We start from the raw sequence: 20,648 nt of genomic DNA, 5'->3' as shown, positions 1-20,648 counted from the left end.
TGCTTTGCTTCCCGATACCCCTCAATTCCTTCAACGACCTATTTTTCTTCCTTTGCATTCTCACTCCTACAAAACAACAACAACAACGAAAAAAAAAAAAAAAAAAAAAGAGGAAAGAAAAAAAATGGGCAAAACAATAAGGAGGAAAAAAGTGGAATGGGGTGTCCACAAATTCCTTCCTTCCTTTGGAGCGAGAAACCTCTGATAAAAGTCCCCGCCGAAAGAACAACTACAGGCCGTTACAACTCCTGCGTCACCTGAAACATCTGCGAGCGTGGAGCCCCGTCAACTGTGTAGAGTAGCTTCACACGAAGTGTCAGAAGGCGAGGGTTCTTGTTGCTATTGGAGTTGTCGACAATAAGCTGCTGAACAATGCGCCCATAAGGGGGGATCACCGTAGACGTCAGAAAGCCAATATTCAGCATCGATGTCTTTGGCACCGCTGCCTGGATGGAGAGGTTCTCCATCGCGGTAGGAAGTCGTGAAAAAACAATTATATTTGCGTTGATGGCTCCCTGCACCACGCCGCTCACACTGACAGTGAAATCATCACAATCAAACACATGCACTTCAGGAGGAGGTTTCGCAGGCTCCATTTCAGCAGAAGTGGCAGCTCCCGATGGAGTCGGCAGAGGGGCGGTATTCGAAGAGGCATCCGTTTTTAACCCAAAAAGATCATCTATGGCTACAACGTTGTTTTCGTTGTCCCTATTTTTGTTCTCCACAGGATGTGTCATCACAATCGGTTTGGAATTCACTTCAAATAAATCTTCCAGCGCAACGGCTGCCTTTTGCTGCAAAAACTCGGGTGGAAGATTCACCTGAGGCACCGGTTGCACCTCAACATCCTCTTCCACGTGACAAATTGGCGGCATTCGAGAAAAACAAAAGGCCGCTTCCTCTACAAAAGATTCCAACAGTGTCATGTACTCACATGCCCTTTGCTGCAGTTCGCAATCCAAGCTTGTGGTGTAGTTGGAAAGTACGGGGAGAACAACTGGCTTCGCTGACGGATACCTGGAGGCGATTTTCATAAGCGAAGTAAGGCCATAACATTTGATTATGTTGAATACAGTGTTAGTCGTGATTTCCGCAACGCATTTCGCTACATCCTCAGGCTGGATTCCCTTTGCGTCAAGCAAAAGATCAACGTATTCACCGATGCCCCACACCGCCGCCACAAGAAATGCCTTGCGAGATTGATGAAGAGCATCAAATGGGTAAGAAGCCTCATCCCACATGGAGACAACCGCCGAGGTTTGTATTTCCGTAGATTCATTCGAGAGCAGAGTTATAAGACGAGTGGCGAATTCCACAGGGGCAAACCGCTTCGCTAATCGCAAAACCCGTAGCGAATACTCCACGCGCCACTCCGTACTGGGGGATTTGTTCTCTATAATGCGGCATAAATGAAGGGTCACATCCTCCCGCATCTCCTCCGTAGAAATGGTCAGGTAGGAAACCAAGTCCGGAACCAACAAACGCAGATTGTTTTCAGTGACAAGCGCCACCGTCAGATCAAGTGCACGTCGACGAATTGAGATATCCACATCTTTAAGACAATCCAAAATAATGTCCTGATGCTCACGAACCGCATCTGCATCGCGGGAAGCGTAGTCCAGAAGTGACTGTAGCGCCACAAAACGCTGATTGTTATCGTTCGACGACAGAAAACGGCTGATGGTGTTGATTCCTAACGTACGAAGTCCCTCGTCACCCTCGATGGCGTAAATCGTTTTCACGCATTCGTACTGAATGGAGCAACCGACGTTGCGAGTAGCGTCCGTGTTGGTGAGAACCTGCGCCAACACGTCGTTCAACGCCTCGGAGGTAACGGCGCTGCCTTTGCCAATAATTCGCATAAACTCCAGAATCTTCACCTGAAGAAATGGATCCGTGACCCCAAGAACATCCTGGTCCGTCACACGCGATGATAAGACTAACTGTTTCAGTACGCGAACAGCAGCATTAGCCATCACACGGTATTTGGAAAGAAATGGCTCTCCCTGTGGCAACCGCAAGCATTCATTCACAAGCGTGACCGCCGAAAGCATCTCCGCCGGACTGTGATCAATAAACAAGCTTGTAAACAACTCCAAAAACACCTCGGCATACTCTGGTACTTTTCGTACAATCCTAATTGCCGCCAAGCATGCTTTCTTTGCCAGGTACGTGTTTGAAGAGAGTGCCAGCCGGCTTATTTCATCCAGCATGTCACGTGCCATCACCTCACTCGCAATATTTGCCACCGCGTTCAATGCCATAGATTGAATGAGGGGCTTCTCGTGCGCTAAATCCTTTTTTATGTGATTCTCAGACAATGTGAGAACCTCGTCATTTTCATCAAGGATCATCTGCAGTGTGAGGTAGCCGACGCGTTTGCCGGCGTATTCGGTCTGAGCGAGAAGACTCACCACCTCCACCTGTCCAAACTCCGTCGGATAGCCAAGCATGGTGATGTACAGCAACTTCAGCATGTTGCGTGTGCGAAGTGACGCTCTGCTCTCCCGGAATGACTCGCGAATGATGGCGCACTCCCGTTTGATGAGCGCTCTCTCCTCGGCGGAGGTGCGGCACCGTCGCACGGCAACGATCAAGTCACGAAGTCTCGCAGTGCTCATCGACTCAAGTTTCCCCTCCATTTACGACAGACTTTGTTTTGTTGTCAGCGTTTTTTCTTCTTTTTTTTTAAGCCCCCTTTTCCTTTTTTTTTTCTTTTCCTCTCGGTCCCTTTGATGCCTCTTTGTTTTTTTTTTTTTTTTGTTTTGTTTGTTTGTTTTGCTTCTTCTCCTGCTCCCCTTCCCTTCTTTCCGCAATCCGTCAGATGTTTTTTGTCTCCTCCTTCGGTTTTTCTTTTTTGTTGTTTTTGTTGTTGTTTCCTGCACTCCGCTCGCGCGGATCTCGTCGTCCCGATGGTGTTGTTCACGAGAGCACACACGCAGCCGGGAATGGGAGCAGCGCACCAAAAGGCAAGACTCGCTTGGGCGATAGCAGGCGCAGCAGGAAAAAAAAAAAAGAAAAGGAAAGAAAAAAGCATGCACTCACACACTCACATACACAAAAAAAAAGGGACAACACAACACACGGATGCCACGCGGTGCAAACGCCACGCGAGGAAAATACACACGCACACACACACAAAAAAAAAAAAAAAGGATAAATAAATAAATTGAACCCTCAAAAGAAAAAAAATGCTCAAAACTCCTTTTTTATTTCCGCACACGTTTCACCCTTTATCTCTCGGCACATTTGTGTGTGTGTGTGTGTGTTTGTTTGTTTGTATTCTTTTTCATTTATTCGAACTCGTCATTTATTCATTTCATTTTTCTCCACTTTGTTATGTCTTTCCTTCCATCTCCCCTAACTTTTTAATGAACACACGCACAAACCGCAAGAGAAAAAAAAAGGGAAACAAAAAAAAAAAAAAATTGAGCGGAAATTCACGACAAACTGAAGTTCTTTCGGCCCTCCGTAATTGCCGTCAGAAGACGTGCCTTCATGACCGCACGCGACGTGTACGGCGGCAACTTAAAGTACAAAAAACACGTGTTGCATGAAGGCAGCGTCTGCTCTCCGCTTCCCTCCAGTTCCTTTCGTACAACGGTGATCTTCCGCCCCAATCCTGCGAGCCCGTTCAGTGGAAGGCGCGGACTGCCAGTAAGAAACTCAAGAAAAAACTGTTGTTCCTCTCGCGTAAACTCCCCACCAACGACAGAAATCATCATGGCCACCTCCCGCGATCCCCCAGAGTAGCCGTGCGCCTCCACAATCGCCGAACGCAGCGCCTCCTCCCCGAAAAGTTGCTCCTCCGTGCTCTCACGTGAGGCTCCACAAAGAATTACACTCATTTCATCGTCTGACAGAAACCAAAAGGCACGAAGATCAATAACGCTAGAGATCCCAAGGGAAAACCAGTAAAGATTCAAAATGGCATGTGACAAACTCTCCTCCACACGTCGCTCCACATATGCCTTTACGGTAGCAGTTGTCAAAACAGCACCATTCTCGTCCTCCAAGTCCATCTCTTTCAATTCAGCATCGGTTGACCTCAGCATGCGTTTATATGTGTTCGCCAATTCCGGCTCCAGTTCAATGAGAAGGGTCCACTTGTTTTTCATGGAAACAGACGCTGAACGGATAAAGGGCCATGCTAGAGGGATCAGACTCACATTCATTGTGTAACCATCTACAAATGCTCGTCCACAGGAAGCACCAAGAACAAAGAACTCTTTTTTATGTACCTGTCGAAGGGTTGGAAAGGCCTCGAGTGCCCCATCGTCTCTCTCATGCCAAAGTGTTGCCATCTCTCGATAGCGTTGAGACAGTTCAGTATATAATTCCTGTGTGGGTCCTTCACCCGTACCCTCCTCTCCCTCAAAATTGAACTCAACCTTATTCCGTATGGAAGGATACTGAACAAAGGCGTTGAACAGTGCCTGCGTCATTGCCCCTGTTTCTCTCTTCACCGTAAACTTCGTTGCCAGCCCATTACTCTGAATTTCCCCCATGACTGTCCCACGCACCGATGCATTCACATCCTGCAAATGGTACAGTCCAAATCGATAACATCCAACGGAAAGAAAATGAGCCGTGTCACGCTTAAAAGAAAGTGAAATATACGGAGAAATCGCCTGAAGCACACGCACAACTGGCATTGGGATACCCGAGACACCCCTTTCAAAAATTTCCCCTCCGCATGATTCCAACACTTCCACAATCGCTGATTCAATCTCACCCCACTGATGCAATGGTCCAAAGGTGCGTAGAAAAACCTGTAGTGGGGAGTCAAGAACATCATTTCCCATGGAATTTGCAACAAGCAAAGGCACTGAGATATTACATTCGCAACAATTACCCATTTCAGCATAGTGCACATCTTCTCCTTGAAGTGTAGAAGAAGAACGCCCGGCGGAAAGAACTCCCTTTGAAGTAAAAAGAACAGAATGCTTTAATTTCCTCTGTGATGAATCCTCATCAGAAAGTTCGTCCCCCCGGCACTCACGCCAGTAACGGATAATATCGCCAACAAGTGCTGAAACATTGACATCCATCCGTGAAAGCTTTGTATTGCTGCAGTCTGAACATAAGTCATAATCACACTCCCGGCAGGCAAGAGAACCAAAAGAATTCGAGTTTGCACATACATTACATCGCCAATTCACACTAAAGTGTACGCAAAGGGGGTGACCTTCGGGGCACAGCACATGATTCATTCCACCTTGTGTCGGCCTACAAATACCAATAAAGTGCGAGAACCCAGACACGCGGCGCGCCAAACTCTTCACTTCTTGATGAGCCACACTGGTTTGATGAAGGATACGAAGCACGTAAGTGTGCGCTGCGTCTCGCATCCGACACACAAGTTGAGGATCCAAATCAATTTCGCTACAAACTCGTTTCAGAGAACTAATTGATAGCGTAGAATCCTCTAAACCTTCAATAAATGCGAGTAACTCCGCGGGAGAAGCGTGTGACAGGAACGAGGGCAACTCCGTCACCGGTGGTATTTTCATTGCGACCACCCGTGGAGAACTTCCGGCGTAACGAATTAGATCGGCGACGGGAGGGCCCTTCTGCTCACTCGACGTAGTAACTGCAGCTTTTTTAGATACCGCAGACGCTGGAAAAGCCGTGAGAGCATCGGCAACACCCGCTTCCAGTAATACCGGGGCCCATCCCTTGTCGTGTTGCATCAGAGCAGAGGAAATCGCCTCCACCACAGGTCTCTTCTGCTCAGCCGAAAGACTTCGAAAAGCGGTGATGACATCTTCCGAGTTGGTAGGTGCTCCGCCACATATTACGTGTAAACGTATGGCTCGTGCCAAGTAAGCCGTCTTTGAATGACCAAACGACAATGGACGTAATGCGTCTTGAAGAAGCGCAGATAATTCTTCACTTATGTGGGTATAAACAGGTGGTATTGAGAGCGCTCCGTCAAACACAACCACGCTAGGTATCGGTTGAAAATAAACCCGCGAAACCACCAGGGTCAATGCGCTGGTATCTGTCATGGTGCAAAGATCAATAACATGACGTTTTTGAAGAACTTTTTTGTTCTTATCAGCCGCAAAAAACATTGCCGTTAGTTTCTGCCGGGTACCTCTCAAGTATGGATAATACTCGCCACCTTCACCACGCCAAGCCCACATGTATTCACCGCAAAACCCAAAATTAGCACCGCAAAGCTTGGACAATAGAACCAAAGAGCTCCAAGTAAGCGGTGGGACGATCCACTGCAAGTTTGGCAACGCCTGAAATGGACTCGTCCTTAAGTGCTCTCTCTTGGCTGCATCCTGACGGGAACGAAGAAAGGGATTCGAGAACCCAGCGACGCGGGTTGAATTTTGCTTTAAAAGCCTTGAAACCCACACAATTGCCTTTTCAGTTGCCTCCATGGAAAGAGAAGATGTTTCCACTAAACTTGCAAGACAGGCCAATGTAAGTTCCATACGGCACTCGGCCGTTCCACTAAAGAGTATGCGTTCACCAATCGCAAGTAAGGCTTCTGTGGTATTATTCAGTGGGACTCCATCAAAAATTATACCAGTCGTTTTCATCGCATTGCTGCCTCCTCCTGATGCCCGACGTCGCTTCCTCAAGGGCAACTGGGTAGCGCACCAGACTCGGTATGTCAGTATCCCCTCCACAACGGTACGGAGTAAATCATCCCACTCGTGGTCAATGTCAACATAACACAGTGAAGCCAAGTGATGTTGAAGCAACTGCAATATTTTTTCGTGGTCTCCCGCGGTTTTTAATTCGCCGCGGCGCATCAACCCGATGCAATGTTTTAAGACTCTACACGAAGTCCATTTGGACTCGTCCAGGGCATTGAAGCAGAATTTCAGTTGCTCCGCAGTGGAGGGCGTAACTGTAGCAACCTCCCGGGAATTTCTGGCGAGCGAAAAACAAGTTAACAGTTCCTCACTTAGTTCCTTTTCACTCATCTTCGTGTATCGCAAATTTACATGACGTTTCTTCACAATCGAAAAAATCGTCTCAGCGCATTTTTTTACCGCCCGTGAGACATCAGAGTTTCCAGAGATTAAAAGACTTCGTGAGAACCTGTCAAGTATGAGGGCCAGGGCCCGGGCTGCCAAAACCAACACATCGCCGTCCTCCTCCGCACGCTGCAGTGAGTCGTTGATGGCATGAAACACACGCTGCACCGGAAGGTCAGATCCCTCCTCTGAAATGAAGAGAACTGTGCATAAGTCCAGGAGGTTCTCGTAGGGAGTCTTTCCGGGCCCACCATCAAATGCAAACAACATTAACTCTGTCGTGCCTTGTTACCACCTCCTTTCACAAACCTCAACAGCATAAAATGGGGAGAATGTATGCGTATGTGCAATAAAATAAAAATAAAAATGCAAATTAAAAGCAATTACGGCACAAAATAATAAATATTGCCGTCAACACATACATATATATAAAGAAAAAAAAGCGACGCAAAAACCGTCAATGGATGTCTTTCCCTCTCTCTCTCTCTCTCTCTCTCTCTGTGTGTGTGTGCATGTGTGCCGCAGCATCAAACAAACACAAAAGCAACAGGAAGAGGACAACTAGTTGTGTCGAAAGAATTTCCAACCAATCCAGCTTAAATACGTGCCAAGAAAAATGACTGGCGGGCACAAGGAAACCAGAAGCGTATAGTACCAGTCAAGATCCATCAGCGAACGGTCACCTTGCTGAGGGGTACGACTACAGCACGCTAAAACGCGTGATACAAACCAAATAATGTACACCCAGGTCGCCACTAACGAAGGCCAACCAAGAAAAATTCGCTTCCATGGCTGCTGCCTATAGTCGGGTGCATACATGGTGTGTGGACAAACTCTCTATGTGTAAATACGTGCAAAAAAACTTTCAAAATAAAAAAGCGCCGTGTGATGGTCGGCCTTCTACTTCCATCTATTTGCGGGTCCTCCCTCTTATTGCCCCGACTTCGTTCCCTTTCGCAACCCCTTAAAAAAAAGGAACTTTACAGGAAATACGGGAGGAAGACACAACAAAAGGAAAAAAAAAAGGGTCAACCAAAAGAAAAAAAAAGGATTCATATTTGTATGCAATAGAAAGAGACTTTGGGTAAGAGGGCGGCAGCGGCAGAAGCAAATGTACGTTCCTCAAGAAAAAGAAAAAAACACCAATCTGAGAAGAAAAAAACGCGGAGTATCGCCTGCTCATAAAAAAAAAAAAGAGGTCAATAGAAATCGAGGCGTCAATTATACTTCCTTGAAACGCCATGAGTCTCTTAATTTCCCTTTCTTTTGCCCATCTTGTATCCCCATCCTCCTTCCTTTCCCTGTCGATTTTCGTGCTTCTTCCCCCCTCTCTATGACGCCTTCTCCGCTCACTTTCGCGTGAGAACTGAAGGCTTTGCCAATTTGCCGTAACGCGGCGTGTAGGCGCCCGGCCCTGGTGGGCCGCTGCAGTAAAGATCATTCCAATGGTTTGAGATGTTCATTCCCCGCTCTCCACGCCGAGACGCCGTGCCACTTGTAATAAGTTTGTTCTTCTGGCGCTGCATAAGTTCTAAATCGGTGCTCAAGTGGTAGACACCTTTATAATTCTGAACAGGAATGAACCGCCGCTCCCGACCAAACGTGCCTACACGAGGATTGTCTTCCAGCAGAAAGGTTCCCATGACAAGTACGCTGTCTCGTTTCCAATCATTCCGCATAGACTCCTTCATCTCTCTAAAAACGTTTTTCTTTAGGGATTTCAGTCGTTCCGCCTCCGAGGGAATACGGCAGCTACGGTCAATGACGGAATGGTTAGAATTACGCGTGGAGCCGATTCGCGTGAGCTGTGTATGGTTGCAGGCAACAGAGTCACTTGGGCCTCCTTGGCTATGCACCGTATAATGCAACGCACCTTCTGGGGTCGTGGAATTACAATTGCTAAGTATTTTTTTACGCTGCTCCTCAAGCAACGCACGACGCTTCCTTAACATGACCAGTTCCTTCTGAATATCCAACAGCTGTGAAGTTGTGCCCGCCTCGGTATCGGTGGCGTCCTCTGACCTTCTGTAGGTTCCCTGCATGCGTCTAACAATCCGAGATGCAATTTCCCTCCAACACGCCTTAGCTATATTTTTTTTGTTGTCGTCGTCGTGTTTCATTCGGTCGCACGAGAAAAGAAAAATAAAAGGCAAAAGAAAAAAGAAAAATACCATAAAATAATAATAATAATAATAATAATAATAAGAATAATAATAGAAAATAAATAAAATGCTGTGAACCGGTCCTCCACACTGTTTGGATGATTTCTTTCGTCTTGCCGTTATTTTTGCCTCGAGCTTCATTCCGTTTGCTTCACACGCCTCTTCTATATTCGATGCTGATGAAAAAAGAAAAGAAAAAAAAAAAAAAGAGCCGCAGAGAAAATTGCCACTAAAACCCCTTCCGTTGAAAATCCGTTGAGAAATTATGCAGGCCCCTAAATTCGCCGCTTGCACAACACACAAACCAAAAAGAAAAAAAAAAGACTCATATATATATATATGTATATATTTCTTTTCTTTCCTTTACTGTGTGTCGGTGTGAGGGGAAAGAAGGAGAGGGTGTTTTGGTGTTGGTGGGGGAGAATATATTCTCAACGGATTTTGCCGCACTTTCGTTTTAATTTTCTTCGCCCGCTGCCTCCGCTGCGGAAACAGCCTCATGACGACAAAAAACGCAAAGAAAAGGAGAATTCACCAAATAATTGAAAGAAAAATGCAAATAAACAAAAAAAAAAAAAAAGAAAATAACGAAGAGCTTAAAAAACAAGCAAAAAAATCTGGGAAAATTGTCTCTTTTTTTTTTTTTTTTTTTTTTCATTTCTTCGCTCCTTCGGCTGCGGATTCCCTCCATTTTCTCCCGTGATTTTTTCCCTTTCTTGCCGTGGCTGCTTCCACTCCGCTTCTTGTGTGGTCGGTGACCTCTGAGATTGTCTCGTGGCGTCCCTGCCGGCGTGTGCATGCAAAAACACATGCACACCTATTTTTGCTCTTCCCTTCGTCCGGCCTGCCTCAAATCCCCAGCCTCCACTCTTGCGGTGCCTGCACTCTGCCTCTCACGTCGGGATTCCATCCGCATGCCGCCCTTCAACTCGCACCCCACACACGCCCCGCAGTCGCCCACAGCGTGAAAAAAAAGACGAGAATGCAGCTGCGATGTTATTGGGGAGGACGGGCAAACGTGTTTCCCCGAGAATGGAGGGTTGCTGCCTGACTGCATCGCGCGTGTCCTTCTCTTACCAGAATGGGGCCCAACCGGTGATATAGGCTTCAGCGAGATTGTCCAGGCTTGTGGCCTCTTGGATGAGTCGATCGACTTGGTGTGGAACGTCCAGGCAGTTGGCACTTCCATTCACCGCCCGCAGAGACAAATATGTCGTCAGCGCCGGGTTACCGATTGCGAATGAGTCTTTCTGGGAATCTCCATAACTCTGCGAGCCGCACGAGGAGGCGTCACCGGATTCGTCGCAGAACTCGCGACGGGAATTCTGCAAAACAGAGCTCCCATTCATTGCATCAAAGTCTTCCCCTGTCAGCTTGGCGCGAACGCGGGCGAGTGCCAGATCACCCTGCATGTTACGCGTTTCCTCCTCGTTTAGCTGATCTAATGTCGCACACGCAACAAATTCACGTACCCGCGCCACAGAGTATGACAATTGCATTTGCGGCTCCTTCGTGTTTGTCTCCCCTGGGTTGAGGAGAGTGTTGTCACCTGTCTTCACATGAGCTTCCGCCCGCGAGGACGACCGTTCGCCGTCGCCAACATTTGCAAGACGCCAGTTGATAAGCGGGTCATAAATAAAGGCCTCAAGAATAGAAAGAAGATTCTCACAGTGCCGTCGCAAGTTCTTCATGACAAGCTCGCACGTCAAGCGATAAACCCCATCGACCCCACTAATGCCAAGGGCGCTAACAAGAAGACGTGTCAGGCGAAACGGTACGGCCTCCGCGTAGAGTGAACGGTGCATGGCAACTTCAAAACAGTCACCGAAGTCAATATGCACAACAGATCCCTTTTCTTGAAGCATCAAATTGTTCAGATGGCGGTCCCCAAGTCCCAGAACGTATCCAACCATCGACATAATCGCTAGGGTATGACCATACGTTCCGCGGTACTCTAACCATTGCTCACACGTATCATTTTTGTCCCAAATAATGCGTCTCAACTCATTATCAGGTGTATTATTAAAGACTTGGCTTAACAGGTTCTTTCGTTGTTCTTTGCTCTGATGATGGTACTCCTCAATGTTCCGCAAAGCTCCATTCCTTACAATCATGCGAACCTCCTCGTAAATAGAAATGCTATGTTCCTTCCGCCGTGTTTCTAACATCCGGTATATAGTCTCTGTGTTTTCGACCCAGCCAATTATACCGACATTGTCTGTTAGCGGAATGACGGCGTACTGGGGAATGCTAAGACCAATGGCACTCGAAGAACTGTCCGCAAAAAAAATGGTGTTGACAAATTCAATAAACTGCATCACACGTTCATCCTGTCGCAAATCCTCATGCCCTTTCAAGAGGAAGCGATACTTCTGCCCGTTGGAAGCATCTAATCCAAAACGACGTGGTTTCTGTTTTGATGGCATGACAATCACAGCTTGATGAAATTTTTGGATTGTGATCAGTGGCTGGCCAAGTACAAAAGAGCCGGGAACGGCCACAATACTTTCCTTGATGCCCCCTAGTGTCGGGGACAAATCCCCCATTAGAAGTCTTCGCTCCCCTGTGGTTTTGTTTAGCTGAACATACACCTGCTTAAGTAAAGACCACGCCTGATCGAGGGTGTTGTTTTGCAACGCCGCTTTGGCGTGTCGCAGTGTTGGACCGTATGTCTTCTCAAAGGCGCATTCATTAGGGGTTTTTGGATTCTCCAACTCCCAAAACAACGGACCAAAAATGCGGAGAATGGCATTTACGTCATTTTGTTTTCCCGCCGCCTGCTGAATATGGCTGTGCCACTTCTCCGCCCACAAAATGGCAATACGCACCATCTCATTGCTGATCAACGATGCTTCACCCACCATGGGCCCATTCGAGACCCGGATGCCCTTCAGCACACGCTCTGCCATCAGTTGCCGGATGGCCTCTGGAGACTTTTCCGTCACCGTCAAGGGATAAATAAGGGCATGTGGATATTTGGATCCAACGCGCACAAGCAGCTCTGTTAGAATCGACCTCGCCACCTTTGCTGTGATTCCAATGCGAGCCACGAGTTGCGGGATCACCTTCAGCCACACATAATCTGGGACCCTGTCAATCCCTTCCTTTATGGCTTCGTTGATTTCCAGCAGCGCACTGTGAGAAAACCAAATGGAAAGTATTCGCAACACATCCTCCATCACGCCATTGCCCTGATTGCTGGACAGTTCCACCGACTTGAAGAGTGCGGTGATCGAACCCACATGATGTGCGGTCTGAACCTCAACCGGCGTATTGGGATCTCGAGACATATCGTAGTGCAAAATACCCAATGAATGAAATGCCAAGTGGTTTCTGGGGCATAATTCGGTGGCCTTCTTCAGTTGCTCAATCGCCTCGTCCCCCTTATCAGGGAACAGATGCATTGTCCATTCACCCAATAAAAGCCAACAGGAACCCCAAGCTTCCGCACGATCATCCCCAGGCGATACCTGCAACCTCGCGAGAATTTCAGAAAGCAAGCGTAATGTTTCACGTCTATTCTTTGTTGTGTAACAGTGTTTCATGTAGACGTGTATAACGTCTGGATCCTGACGGCATAGAGCCTGATAGTCCCCTGTGGGTCCAAGCAACAAATTCAACATGTGATCCGCGAAGGATGTCCATTGAGACTTTGACAGAGCGCGTATGCACATCACCTGCGACGTCAAATCCATTGCGGGAGTAAGCACAAGAGAATTTATTGTGATAAGGGTCTTCACTTGTGCTGGACGAGACGACATGTGTGCCAGACGTGTCTGCCACAATTCCTTTAGCATCCTCTGACGCTCCTCCCCAGAGTTCACAAAGGACACAAGCTCTTCAAAATGTCGCAGATGCTGCAATTCCACCAACATGTCATATGCCCGGTTATAACTCTCCATGAAGGACTCCGAAAATAAATCAAAAAGTGACTCCCTGCGCTCCTTTGTGAACTCAAGAAGTTCCTCATATTGCCTTTGCCTAAACAATGTCGCACAGCGTTCGACCATCCCCAATCGCTCCATCACCCCCGATTGTTCCGTCAACTCATCAAACTGCTGCCACCTTCCCAAAGAAAGCGCCACCTTCGCCTTTAGAGGGGCCACCTCAAATCGGGACTCCCGGTCTAGCTGGTGCCAGTTTCTATTGATAAGGACCTCCATTTCAATTGCTTCACCCAACGCGTCAAGGCAGCGCAAAACCCCTAGTAGGGAAGATGTGTTAATGGATCCATCCGTGTTCATCATTCTAGACTCATAGCGAGCTAATGCTTCACCCCACCAATTTAACTGTTCCAATGCCCCTACCTCGTCAAAGCCAAATTGCTCCGGTGCAATGATTTTCCCAGAAAACTTGGCAGACATTTTCTTCACTAGACCCTTTGCAACCATATTCAACCCCAGGTGATCGTAAAATTCAATAAGCCGTTCTGCCACTTGCAGAGCCGAGCGGACCGCAGCATCCTGACGACCGGAAACCTGCTCACCCAACCCATTAAAGAGCTGATCGAACAGCACCTCATTCAAAAATATGGCTTTAGCGTGCATTTGAGAATCAAAGGCTACACGCGCCAGTACTTCAAGGTCCATCAGCGGTTCAGACTCCGGTTTTCGTTGTTCCTCAACCTCATACTTTAATGTAAGACTAATTTTTTTCTCCCCTCTAATGTTTGAAACAATCTCACTGACAGCCGAGACCTTCTTCCCATTGATGGCGACTAAAAGAGCCCCAACAGGCACTCCCGCCTTGGCGCCCGGGCCATTGGGCTCCAATTTAGTAACCGCAATGCCTCTGGCGTTTTGATCGTAATTAATCCCAAACTTCTTCTCGGTGTCTTCTCGCTCAACCACACAATTCATTGTCTCAATCCTTTTCACAAGCACCAATTCGTTCTTCCCACGCTCAGATTCAAAAAACTCCGCAAAGCCAAACAGTATTTGTTTAATGTCATTTGGAGACATTTCCAAAGCACGAGTAAAGGTGTCCATGACAAGTGCTCTTTGGTTCTTATCTAGTTGCGCAATAAAGGCCGCCGCCGCAAATGAAAACAAATCCCGTGACAGATCACTGTTATATTTGGCAAGCTCGGCTGTGCAACGCAAAGGCTGAATCTGAGAGTTGGCAAGCATCTCCACAGATGTTTTATGCAGCCAGGCAATCCAAGATTGTTCACGTTTCTTCTTGTTAGCAACTGGGATAGTCGCAATCTTTTGCAGAAGCGCTTCATCGACCTTACACTCATTCAATTGCGTTTGATCCAACTTTAAAATACCAAGGTTACGTCTTAGGACGGACTGCGTTTCCTGCGCCTTTCGTGTGAAGGAGCGGAAGTTTGCTGCCGAGTCGTCGCCTCCAAAAAAGCGGAGGTTAATAATTGTTTGACCGCTCGGGTGTGAGACGTCCATCACCTCAAAATCGTCGCCCCCGAGATTGAGTGTGTTCATCATCTCCTCCTCAAAGTCCTTTCGCGAAAGCCCTGGCAGGTGGGACACGACGCTGAGGGGCAAATCAGGGTCGAGTTTATCCTGTTTCGTGACCGGAACGCGAACTTTCAAAAAGCCCCGGGCGGCCGAGTTCAGCAAGTCCGTGAACATGGCCTCTGAAAAGCCTTTTTGCTCTGCAAGTCTCCGGATGGGGAGAATAAACCGCTTCGCCTGACGATTCACCACCTCGACAAGAAAGGCAAGGGTGTTAAAGCCCATCTCCATCTCATCTTGACTTTTAGATTTTTCAATGTACCACATGACGGTGTGCACAATTTCAGCGCAACAGTCCTTTACCAACAAAGGCTGCTTCACCATAATTTGGTTCAAAAAATCAAAGCAGGCCGCGTTGATATCTTTTGCCTTTGGTCGCAAGGCCGACGGCGTTGCATCCTCTGGCTCAATACATTGAAGAACATGCGGTAGAACCACTTGGAGATCCTTCTCATGCAAAACCGCCAAAAACGACTCCAATGACTTCACAGCACGAAGAACTAAGTCCAAATCGTTTTTGTCCTGAGACAAACGTTGGTGAATGAACTCCACCGCCCAACGATGATCCCGCATCTCTTGCGCAGAGAGTCCTCGGGCCACCTCATCGAGTAACTCCACGACACCCGCATTAAGTGGCTTTTGTGACGCCTGTGGAAGCAAACAAAACTGTCGCACCGAGTGAAGGAGCTCAGAGCCTGTGTTTGATGGTATAACGTCCTTGAATTGTCGTAGCAGGGTGGCTAATTCAGTCATAAGAAGAAGAATGCCCTCATATAAGTGATCTCGTTCCGGATCAGCAAGCCACGACTGAAGTTGTGGAAGAAAGTGCGTCAGGAGTATCGCCTTTTGGTTGCCAGGAATTTCACGTACCATGGAATTGATGGTGGCAATCGTTCCCGCCTGCTGCTCAGGATCTGCGCTCTGTTGCAACGTCTTCACCAGTAAATAAAGAACAATAGAGGGATAGCGTTCTGTCATGTGTGGATGTACACGCATACGTGGTTTATAGCACGCTAAGGCAGATGTCACCACTTCTTCCGCCTCCTCAATTTCATCGTCTTCTAGGGCTTTCAAGATGAATCTTAGCTTGACGGGATTCACTGCCCCAATTACACTCAGAGCCTTCATTGCGGCATAATTGACCCCTTCATCCTCCTCCGCCTCGGATCGAATAATGCGTGCGAGCGCGAGATAAACAACGACATAGCTGGACTGTTTCGTTACCCTAATGGTCGTCAAAATAGAGCACAGTGTCTCCAGTGCAGCCTTGCGACGTCTGGAGGAGGTGCTCCCATTGACAATATGAATCACAGGCTGAAGAAGTTGATTGGCATCACAATGATTATGAGGCCCGGTGCGGTCCAAAATGAGTCGTAACAAATTCAACAAAGCAACGGAAAAACTTTTAGAGGCAAACGGTTCTCGCTGCAAACGTGCCAAAACAGCAAGTTCTACTGTCCGGGGTTGCAACAGCAGTCTGTCATGTTCTGCCGTCATCTGCAGGAGCGATGCCTGATAAATGGCAGCGGACATCGAACCATCCTTCGCCTCAATTTCACGTAGCATGTACTCTTGTTGGCGTAGCAATTGGGAGTGAACAATGGCAGGGTTACAAGGATGCAAACGACACAATAAAACCAGCGTTCGATCCCGCGCCCGCCTAGAAACGTCATTCCGCGCCATCAAGAGAGCGTCCAGATGATCCTGAAGAGAGAGATATGCGTCAAACAGAGGGGAAAAACGGCATAAAACGTTGTAGCGAAGTTCCGCATCGCGATCTGCCACGGCCACATCTAGCAGCTTCCCCACAGCGCTTGTAACTGTGTTGTCGAGTCGCTGTGTCAGTTGATGGATATTGTCATTGCTCCTGGATTGTAAAATAAGTTTTTCGCAGAGAATCACAACAGCGTCAACAGCCGCTTGCCGCACTTTCAAATTCTCGTGAAACATCAAATCAATTAATTCCCCTATTTGTTCCGTGCGGCCAAGCGTCGCCAGAAACGGCAGAGCACGCACCAACACATCCACTGGAACATGAGGCGAAATGTCAATCTGAAGCAGCCTAAAACGCTCCCAAATGGATTGTTTGCGATCCCCCATGAATCGCAGCAATGCACTAAGCTTCTGCAGGTTTGTATACTCCATGTCAATCCCAATGATGTCAAAAAGCGTATAAATTCTGGCCACACTCTGTTCCCCACATTGTGCTCGCAGACGCTCCAATGCGTCAAACGGAAGCTGGTAGAATGGAAACTTGACAATAAAATGAGCAATCACGTCCACAGCCAATTCCACGTGTGGCGCAATATTTACTTCACCGAGAATGTCGTATAAAGTGGAAAGAGCAACCACCGCAACGTCTTCCTCCCAATCCGAAAGGTACGACAAAAAGCACCTCATAATTCCGTAGTAAAGTCCCTCATCGTCTCGAAACAAAAGAAGGGCTTTGCCAGTGGCTCGTGGAACCATGATACATACTTCTTTTGGATACGTATTCCAATCACGCTCCATCAAAAACGAATGTATCTTTTTTAAGTGCCACGGTGCACTTTGAAGCGTAGGGGATGCCGCCACTGTTTCAATGGCTGTCAAAAGACCTACAATAATCACATTTTCATCTGCGTTTTCCATAAATTCCGTCATCACAGCAGACATTTGTGTTGCCATAAAAGGAGAAATTTCAATACAGTGTTTTTCAACAATATTTTTAAGCAAACCTACAAGAGCGTGTCGATGCCACATGGAAAAACTTTCAACCGTCTCCCGCAGTAGAAAAAGTGGAGAACAGGTTGCATTCAAACTGTCCAAAAGCGCCGGATTTCTCTTAATGACACTGGAGCTTGTTTCCACCATTGTGGCAAGTATTTGACATCCCACCGCTCTCTCATGCACAGTTGCCCCCTGTCGCATCATAACAATGGCACGGTTCAGGTGCCTACCCAACATGTCGGAGGTGGAACGGACATTCTCCTGTAACACCTCACCCAATTCGTTCAACATGAAAGCGCAATCCTCCTCGCACTTCCCTCGTGCCGCCTGCCGCATGAGAAGAGCCACACAACGGGATCGTTCTTCATGCTGATCGCCAAGATGTGCGTCGAACACAACACGGAGGGCTTGTATGCCCCTTTTGACGGAGCCATCAAATGTCTCATTCACAAGCTGAAAAATGTGGTCCAGAAGGCCCAGCTCAATTATCTCCTTGGTGTGGGCAACCAGGAGGTCCAGAAGGTCGGAGAGGCATTCGTTCACACGCCGCAGGCGACTCTCCGGTGCGGACTGCAGGTTGCGAAAAATAATCGAAAACTGTCTTCCCAGAGCAGAAGCGCTCTCCTTGAAGAAACGGTCAATGGAAGGCTCCGCTGCATCCGTCATCACAAACCACCCAAAAATGAGAAATGCAAACACGGCAGCAGCAGCAGCAGCAGCAACAAAAACAACAACAAAAGGTCCTTAATGCCTCTCTCCCCCCCTCCCCTCCTTTCCTTTCGCACTTCTACCTTCTCGTCGGAAACACGGATTTATGCGTGTGGGCCTTACAACGTGAGCGGCAATGCCCCCTCCACTGCACGCACTCACAAAAAAAAAAAAAAAAAAGAGAGAGAGAAAGAGAAAGAGGAGGCCAAATTTGGTGCCACACAAACAATGGGTTTAGGGCAATAACGGAAGAAATCAAAGGGTAAAATATAATAATAAAGCAATGCTTCCAAGACTATTCCAAACTATACCCCTACACCTCACCTACCGGCAGGAAAAGAGAAGGCGGAAAAGGTGGTGGTGGCAACGGTAGGAGCAGCCATCGCAGTGGAAGAACAACAACAACAACAACAGGAAGAAAGAGAAAAAACAGGTAAAATAAAAATCGAAAATGGTACTACGGAAATAAATGAAAAAAATAGTCTGCCGTGTTTTTCTTTTTTTTTTTTTTTTTTTTCATGATGGCAAGCGCAAAGTGCGTATCAAAAATCGCTTTCACGGAAGGTATGTGCTGTTTTTTTTATTATTATTATTATTTTCCCTTCGATCGATCGCACTTTTTCTTTTTCGCTTGTCGTCTCGCTCCCGCTCACACCAGACAACAGGTACAACGTGCGTACATGAAACAGGGTGAATGCGCACCTACCAGTCCAACAAGGCAAAATCAAATAATAATAAATTTTCAGAAATAAGCAGCGTAAACGAAAGGAAATGGGAACAAAAATGACAAATAAAAAAATGCTTTAAAAAACAATTAGAAAAAATAAAAAAACACATTCCGAACTGCACACACATACAATGCGTACATACACATACAGCGTTATAATATACTAAGATCAAACGCAGCCACGATCCCTTGGGGGGATACATCGAGAAAAGGAAATGCGATTTGTGGGGGTAAAGGGATCCCCTTAAAATTGACGTTAAACATAGGTAGAAAGACCCACTTCAAAAGAAAACGGACTTTTTCATTCAACGCTTTCTCATCGATCGGACCAACACTCGTCTTCAACACCTTAAGCGTCACATTCGCCTCGGTTAGGCGGAAGTAAATGGAATGTAACAGAGTGACTCTGAGGTCTGAAAAACCACCCGTATAGTTCACAAGCGTCTCCAAAACTGGAACCTGTTGGCCCGCTGCAGAAACCATTCTTAACCCTACAAACCCGTTCAGGATGTCAAAAATAACCGTTCGGTATGGCCGAAAAATAGCACGTGGCGGTACTGTTGGAGAAAATAAAGCAGCAAAGGAGCAATTTGGACACAATTTATACAACTCGGGAAACATCTCCTTAATAAGGGAGGAATTATACTTGGATGGAAACGCCACGGTCTGATTCAAGTGGAAGCTACGGTTGAGGTACAGCAAAATCTCGTTGAAAGCGGTTTCAGTGAAAAATATTTCCAGGTTACGCCTCCAAGGAGGTGAATCCAAATTAGAAGGCATCCAAGGCGACGAAATGACCGGCAAAAGTAGCGATGACACCTCCTCCGATTTTTCAGAACGGGAGTCGGAATTCATGGCAATTTCCAACCGCTTTTCAGAGACGTTCGGACCGTCCACAACGTGAAATGGCAACGAGTTGAAGAAGGCATCCGATTTCTCTTCCAACATCGAACCAATCATCTCGGGTACCTTCTTCATTGCCATCATCTCAATGATCTTGTCAAGATCACCAAAAAGCGCCTCAATGACCTTTTCCATTTCACTACAAAATCCCCCAGTGAAGGAGTGCTCAACGAAGAGTTTCAACCACAAAATATCGACCCCTAAATTCTTCAATCCAACCTTGCCATTCGGCTGAAGAAGCACCATCAAGGAAACTTTGATACTCAATATCTTGACGGAAAAACGTAGTATGCCGTTGCACCAAAACAAACCCACCCAGACACTGAAAAGGGTCTCGGGAATGGCAACTTTTAGATCATACAGCGAGACATTCAATCGATTGGGGCTTTCCATGGCGACGAAGACAGAACCAACTCCAATTTCGGTGAAGTTAACTTCGTCAATGTAAAGGTTGCCCTGTTCATGCGGAGGAAGCTTAAGCCCTCGCAAAAACACATTTAGCCACGGAAGCAACAAAAGCATGGCCTTGTTTAAAAAACTTTCTTTCACAGAAATTGTGAGGTTGCCTTTGGGAGCTGGCAATCGCACCTCCTCACGAGAGTCCAAGACATGCCGCGCGGAAGAAGCATGGCTGCAGTCCATCGCCAAAATAAGCATCATAAGAAGAAGAAAAAAACCGCACGAAGCAAAGTAAAAGGATGACATTGCTGGCCACACTTACTCTTCACTGCCTGTTGCTTCTCCTTATTCCCCGCAAGAGGAAGAGGAATCATTTGGCATTCCACCAATATATATATATATACCAAAGAAGAAAGAGGAACAAAGAAGGAAAGAATCAGCAATAAGGAGACAAACGACGGCAAAGAAAAAAATCCCCAGCCCACTCCAAAAGCAAAACAAAAATATATATATATATGGCTGTGAAAATATTATTACTTCATAATTATATCAAAACAGGGTG

At 47.0% G+C, this 20,648-nt stretch overlaps 6 protein-coding genes across 6 annotated transcripts, besides 27 other annotated features; all 6 read right to left on the bottom strand.

Moving 5' to 3' along the window:
* Positions 1-2,975: a sequence feature (areas merged during assembly that could not be assigned to a particular haplotype. This can correspond to areas where the two haplotypes were merged or to regions with more than two copies in the genome that were merged during assembly.).
* Positions 89-125: a microsatellite.
* On the bottom strand, positions 240-2,642 carry Tc00.1047053508257.260 (gamma-adaptin 1, putative; the record flags this gene model as incomplete). The annotated part of the gene is made up of 1 exon (XM_813865.1): positions 240-2,642. The coding sequence occupies one exon, from the start codon at positions 2,640-2,642 to the stop codon at positions 240-242; it is 2,403 nt and encodes an 800-aa protein (XP_818958.1).
* Positions 2,672-2,789: a sequence feature (A-rich).
* Positions 2,976-3,005: a sequence feature (areas merged during assembly that could not be assigned to a particular haplotype. This can correspond to areas where the two haplotypes were merged or to regions with more than two copies in the genome that were merged during assembly.).
* Positions 3,005-3,031: a microsatellite.
* Positions 3,006-6,919: a sequence feature (areas merged during assembly that could not be assigned to a particular haplotype. This can correspond to areas where the two haplotypes were merged or to regions with more than two copies in the genome that were merged during assembly.).
* Positions 3,251-3,281: a microsatellite.
* Positions 3,393-3,428: a sequence feature (T-rich).
* Tc00.1047053508257.250 (hypothetical protein, conserved) lies at positions 3,441-7,271 on the bottom strand (the record flags this gene model as incomplete). The annotated part of the gene is made up of 1 exon (XM_813864.1): positions 3,441-7,271. One exon carries the CDS (start codon positions 7,269-7,271, stop codon positions 3,441-3,443), a length of 3,831 nt encoding a protein of 1,276 aa, XP_818957.1.
* Positions 6,920-7,218: a sequence feature (areas merged during assembly that could not be assigned to a particular haplotype. This can correspond to areas where the two haplotypes were merged or to regions with more than two copies in the genome that were merged during assembly.).
* Positions 7,219-9,882: a sequence feature (areas merged during assembly that could not be assigned to a particular haplotype. This can correspond to areas where the two haplotypes were merged or to regions with more than two copies in the genome that were merged during assembly.).
* Positions 7,469-7,501: a microsatellite.
* Positions 7,563-7,820, bottom strand: Tc00.1047053508257.244 (hypothetical protein, conserved; the record flags this gene model as incomplete). Its single annotated transcript, XM_813840.1, has 1 exon — positions 7,563-7,820. One exon carries the CDS (start codon positions 7,818-7,820, stop codon positions 7,563-7,565), a length of 258 nt encoding a protein of 85 aa, XP_818933.1.
* Tc00.1047053508257.240 (hypothetical protein, conserved) lies at positions 8,351-9,304 on the bottom strand (the record flags this gene model as incomplete). The annotated part of the gene is made up of 1 exon (XM_813863.1): positions 8,351-9,304. The coding sequence occupies one exon, from the start codon at positions 9,302-9,304 to the stop codon at positions 8,351-8,353; it is 954 nt and encodes a 317-aa protein (XP_818956.1).
* Positions 9,178-9,217: a microsatellite.
* Positions 9,346-9,371: a microsatellite.
* Positions 9,668-9,779: a sequence feature (T-rich).
* Positions 9,797-9,818: a microsatellite.
* Positions 9,883-11,122: a sequence feature (areas merged during assembly that could not be assigned to a particular haplotype. This can correspond to areas where the two haplotypes were merged or to regions with more than two copies in the genome that were merged during assembly.).
* Positions 10,237-18,015, bottom strand: Tc00.1047053508257.230 (hypothetical protein, conserved; the record flags this gene model as incomplete). Its single annotated transcript, XM_813862.1, has 1 exon — positions 10,237-18,015. The coding sequence occupies one exon, from the start codon at positions 18,013-18,015 to the stop codon at positions 10,237-10,239; it is 7,779 nt and encodes a 2,592-aa protein (XP_818955.1).
* Positions 11,123-15,160: a sequence feature (haploid, Esmeraldo-like haplotype).
* Positions 15,161-15,941: a sequence feature (haploid, non-Esmeraldo-like haplotype).
* Positions 15,942-17,745: a sequence feature (areas merged during assembly that could not be assigned to a particular haplotype. This can correspond to areas where the two haplotypes were merged or to regions with more than two copies in the genome that were merged during assembly.).
* Positions 17,746-18,227: a sequence feature (areas merged during assembly that could not be assigned to a particular haplotype. This can correspond to areas where the two haplotypes were merged or to regions with more than two copies in the genome that were merged during assembly.).
* Positions 18,050-18,073: a microsatellite.
* Positions 18,220-18,257: a sequence feature (T-rich).
* Positions 18,228-19,264: a sequence feature (areas merged during assembly that could not be assigned to a particular haplotype. This can correspond to areas where the two haplotypes were merged or to regions with more than two copies in the genome that were merged during assembly.).
* Positions 18,549-18,574: a microsatellite.
* Positions 18,632-18,656: a sequence feature (AT_rich).
* On the bottom strand, positions 18,938-20,392 carry Tc00.1047053508257.220 (expression site-associated gene (ESAG-like) protein, putative; the record flags this gene model as incomplete). The annotated part of the gene is made up of 1 exon (XM_813861.1): positions 18,938-20,392. The coding sequence occupies one exon, from the start codon at positions 20,390-20,392 to the stop codon at positions 18,938-18,940; it is 1,455 nt and encodes a 484-aa protein (XP_818954.1).
* Positions 19,265-19,368: a sequence feature (areas merged during assembly that could not be assigned to a particular haplotype. This can correspond to areas where the two haplotypes were merged or to regions with more than two copies in the genome that were merged during assembly.).
* Positions 19,369-20,648: part of a sequence feature (areas merged during assembly that could not be assigned to a particular haplotype. This can correspond to areas where the two haplotypes were merged or to regions with more than two copies in the genome that were merged during assembly.) that runs on past the window's edge.

The sequence above is a fragment of the Trypanosoma cruzi genome, genomic scaffold (assembly GCF_000209065.1).
Source record: "Trypanosoma cruzi strain CL Brener 1047053516735 genomic scaffold, whole genome shotgun sequence".
Lineage (NCBI taxonomy): Eukaryota > Euglenozoa > Kinetoplastea > Trypanosomatida > Trypanosomatidae > Trypanosoma > Trypanosoma cruzi.
Note: the sequence above shows the minus strand (reverse complement) of the source record. Positions and strands in the feature narration are given on the sequence as shown.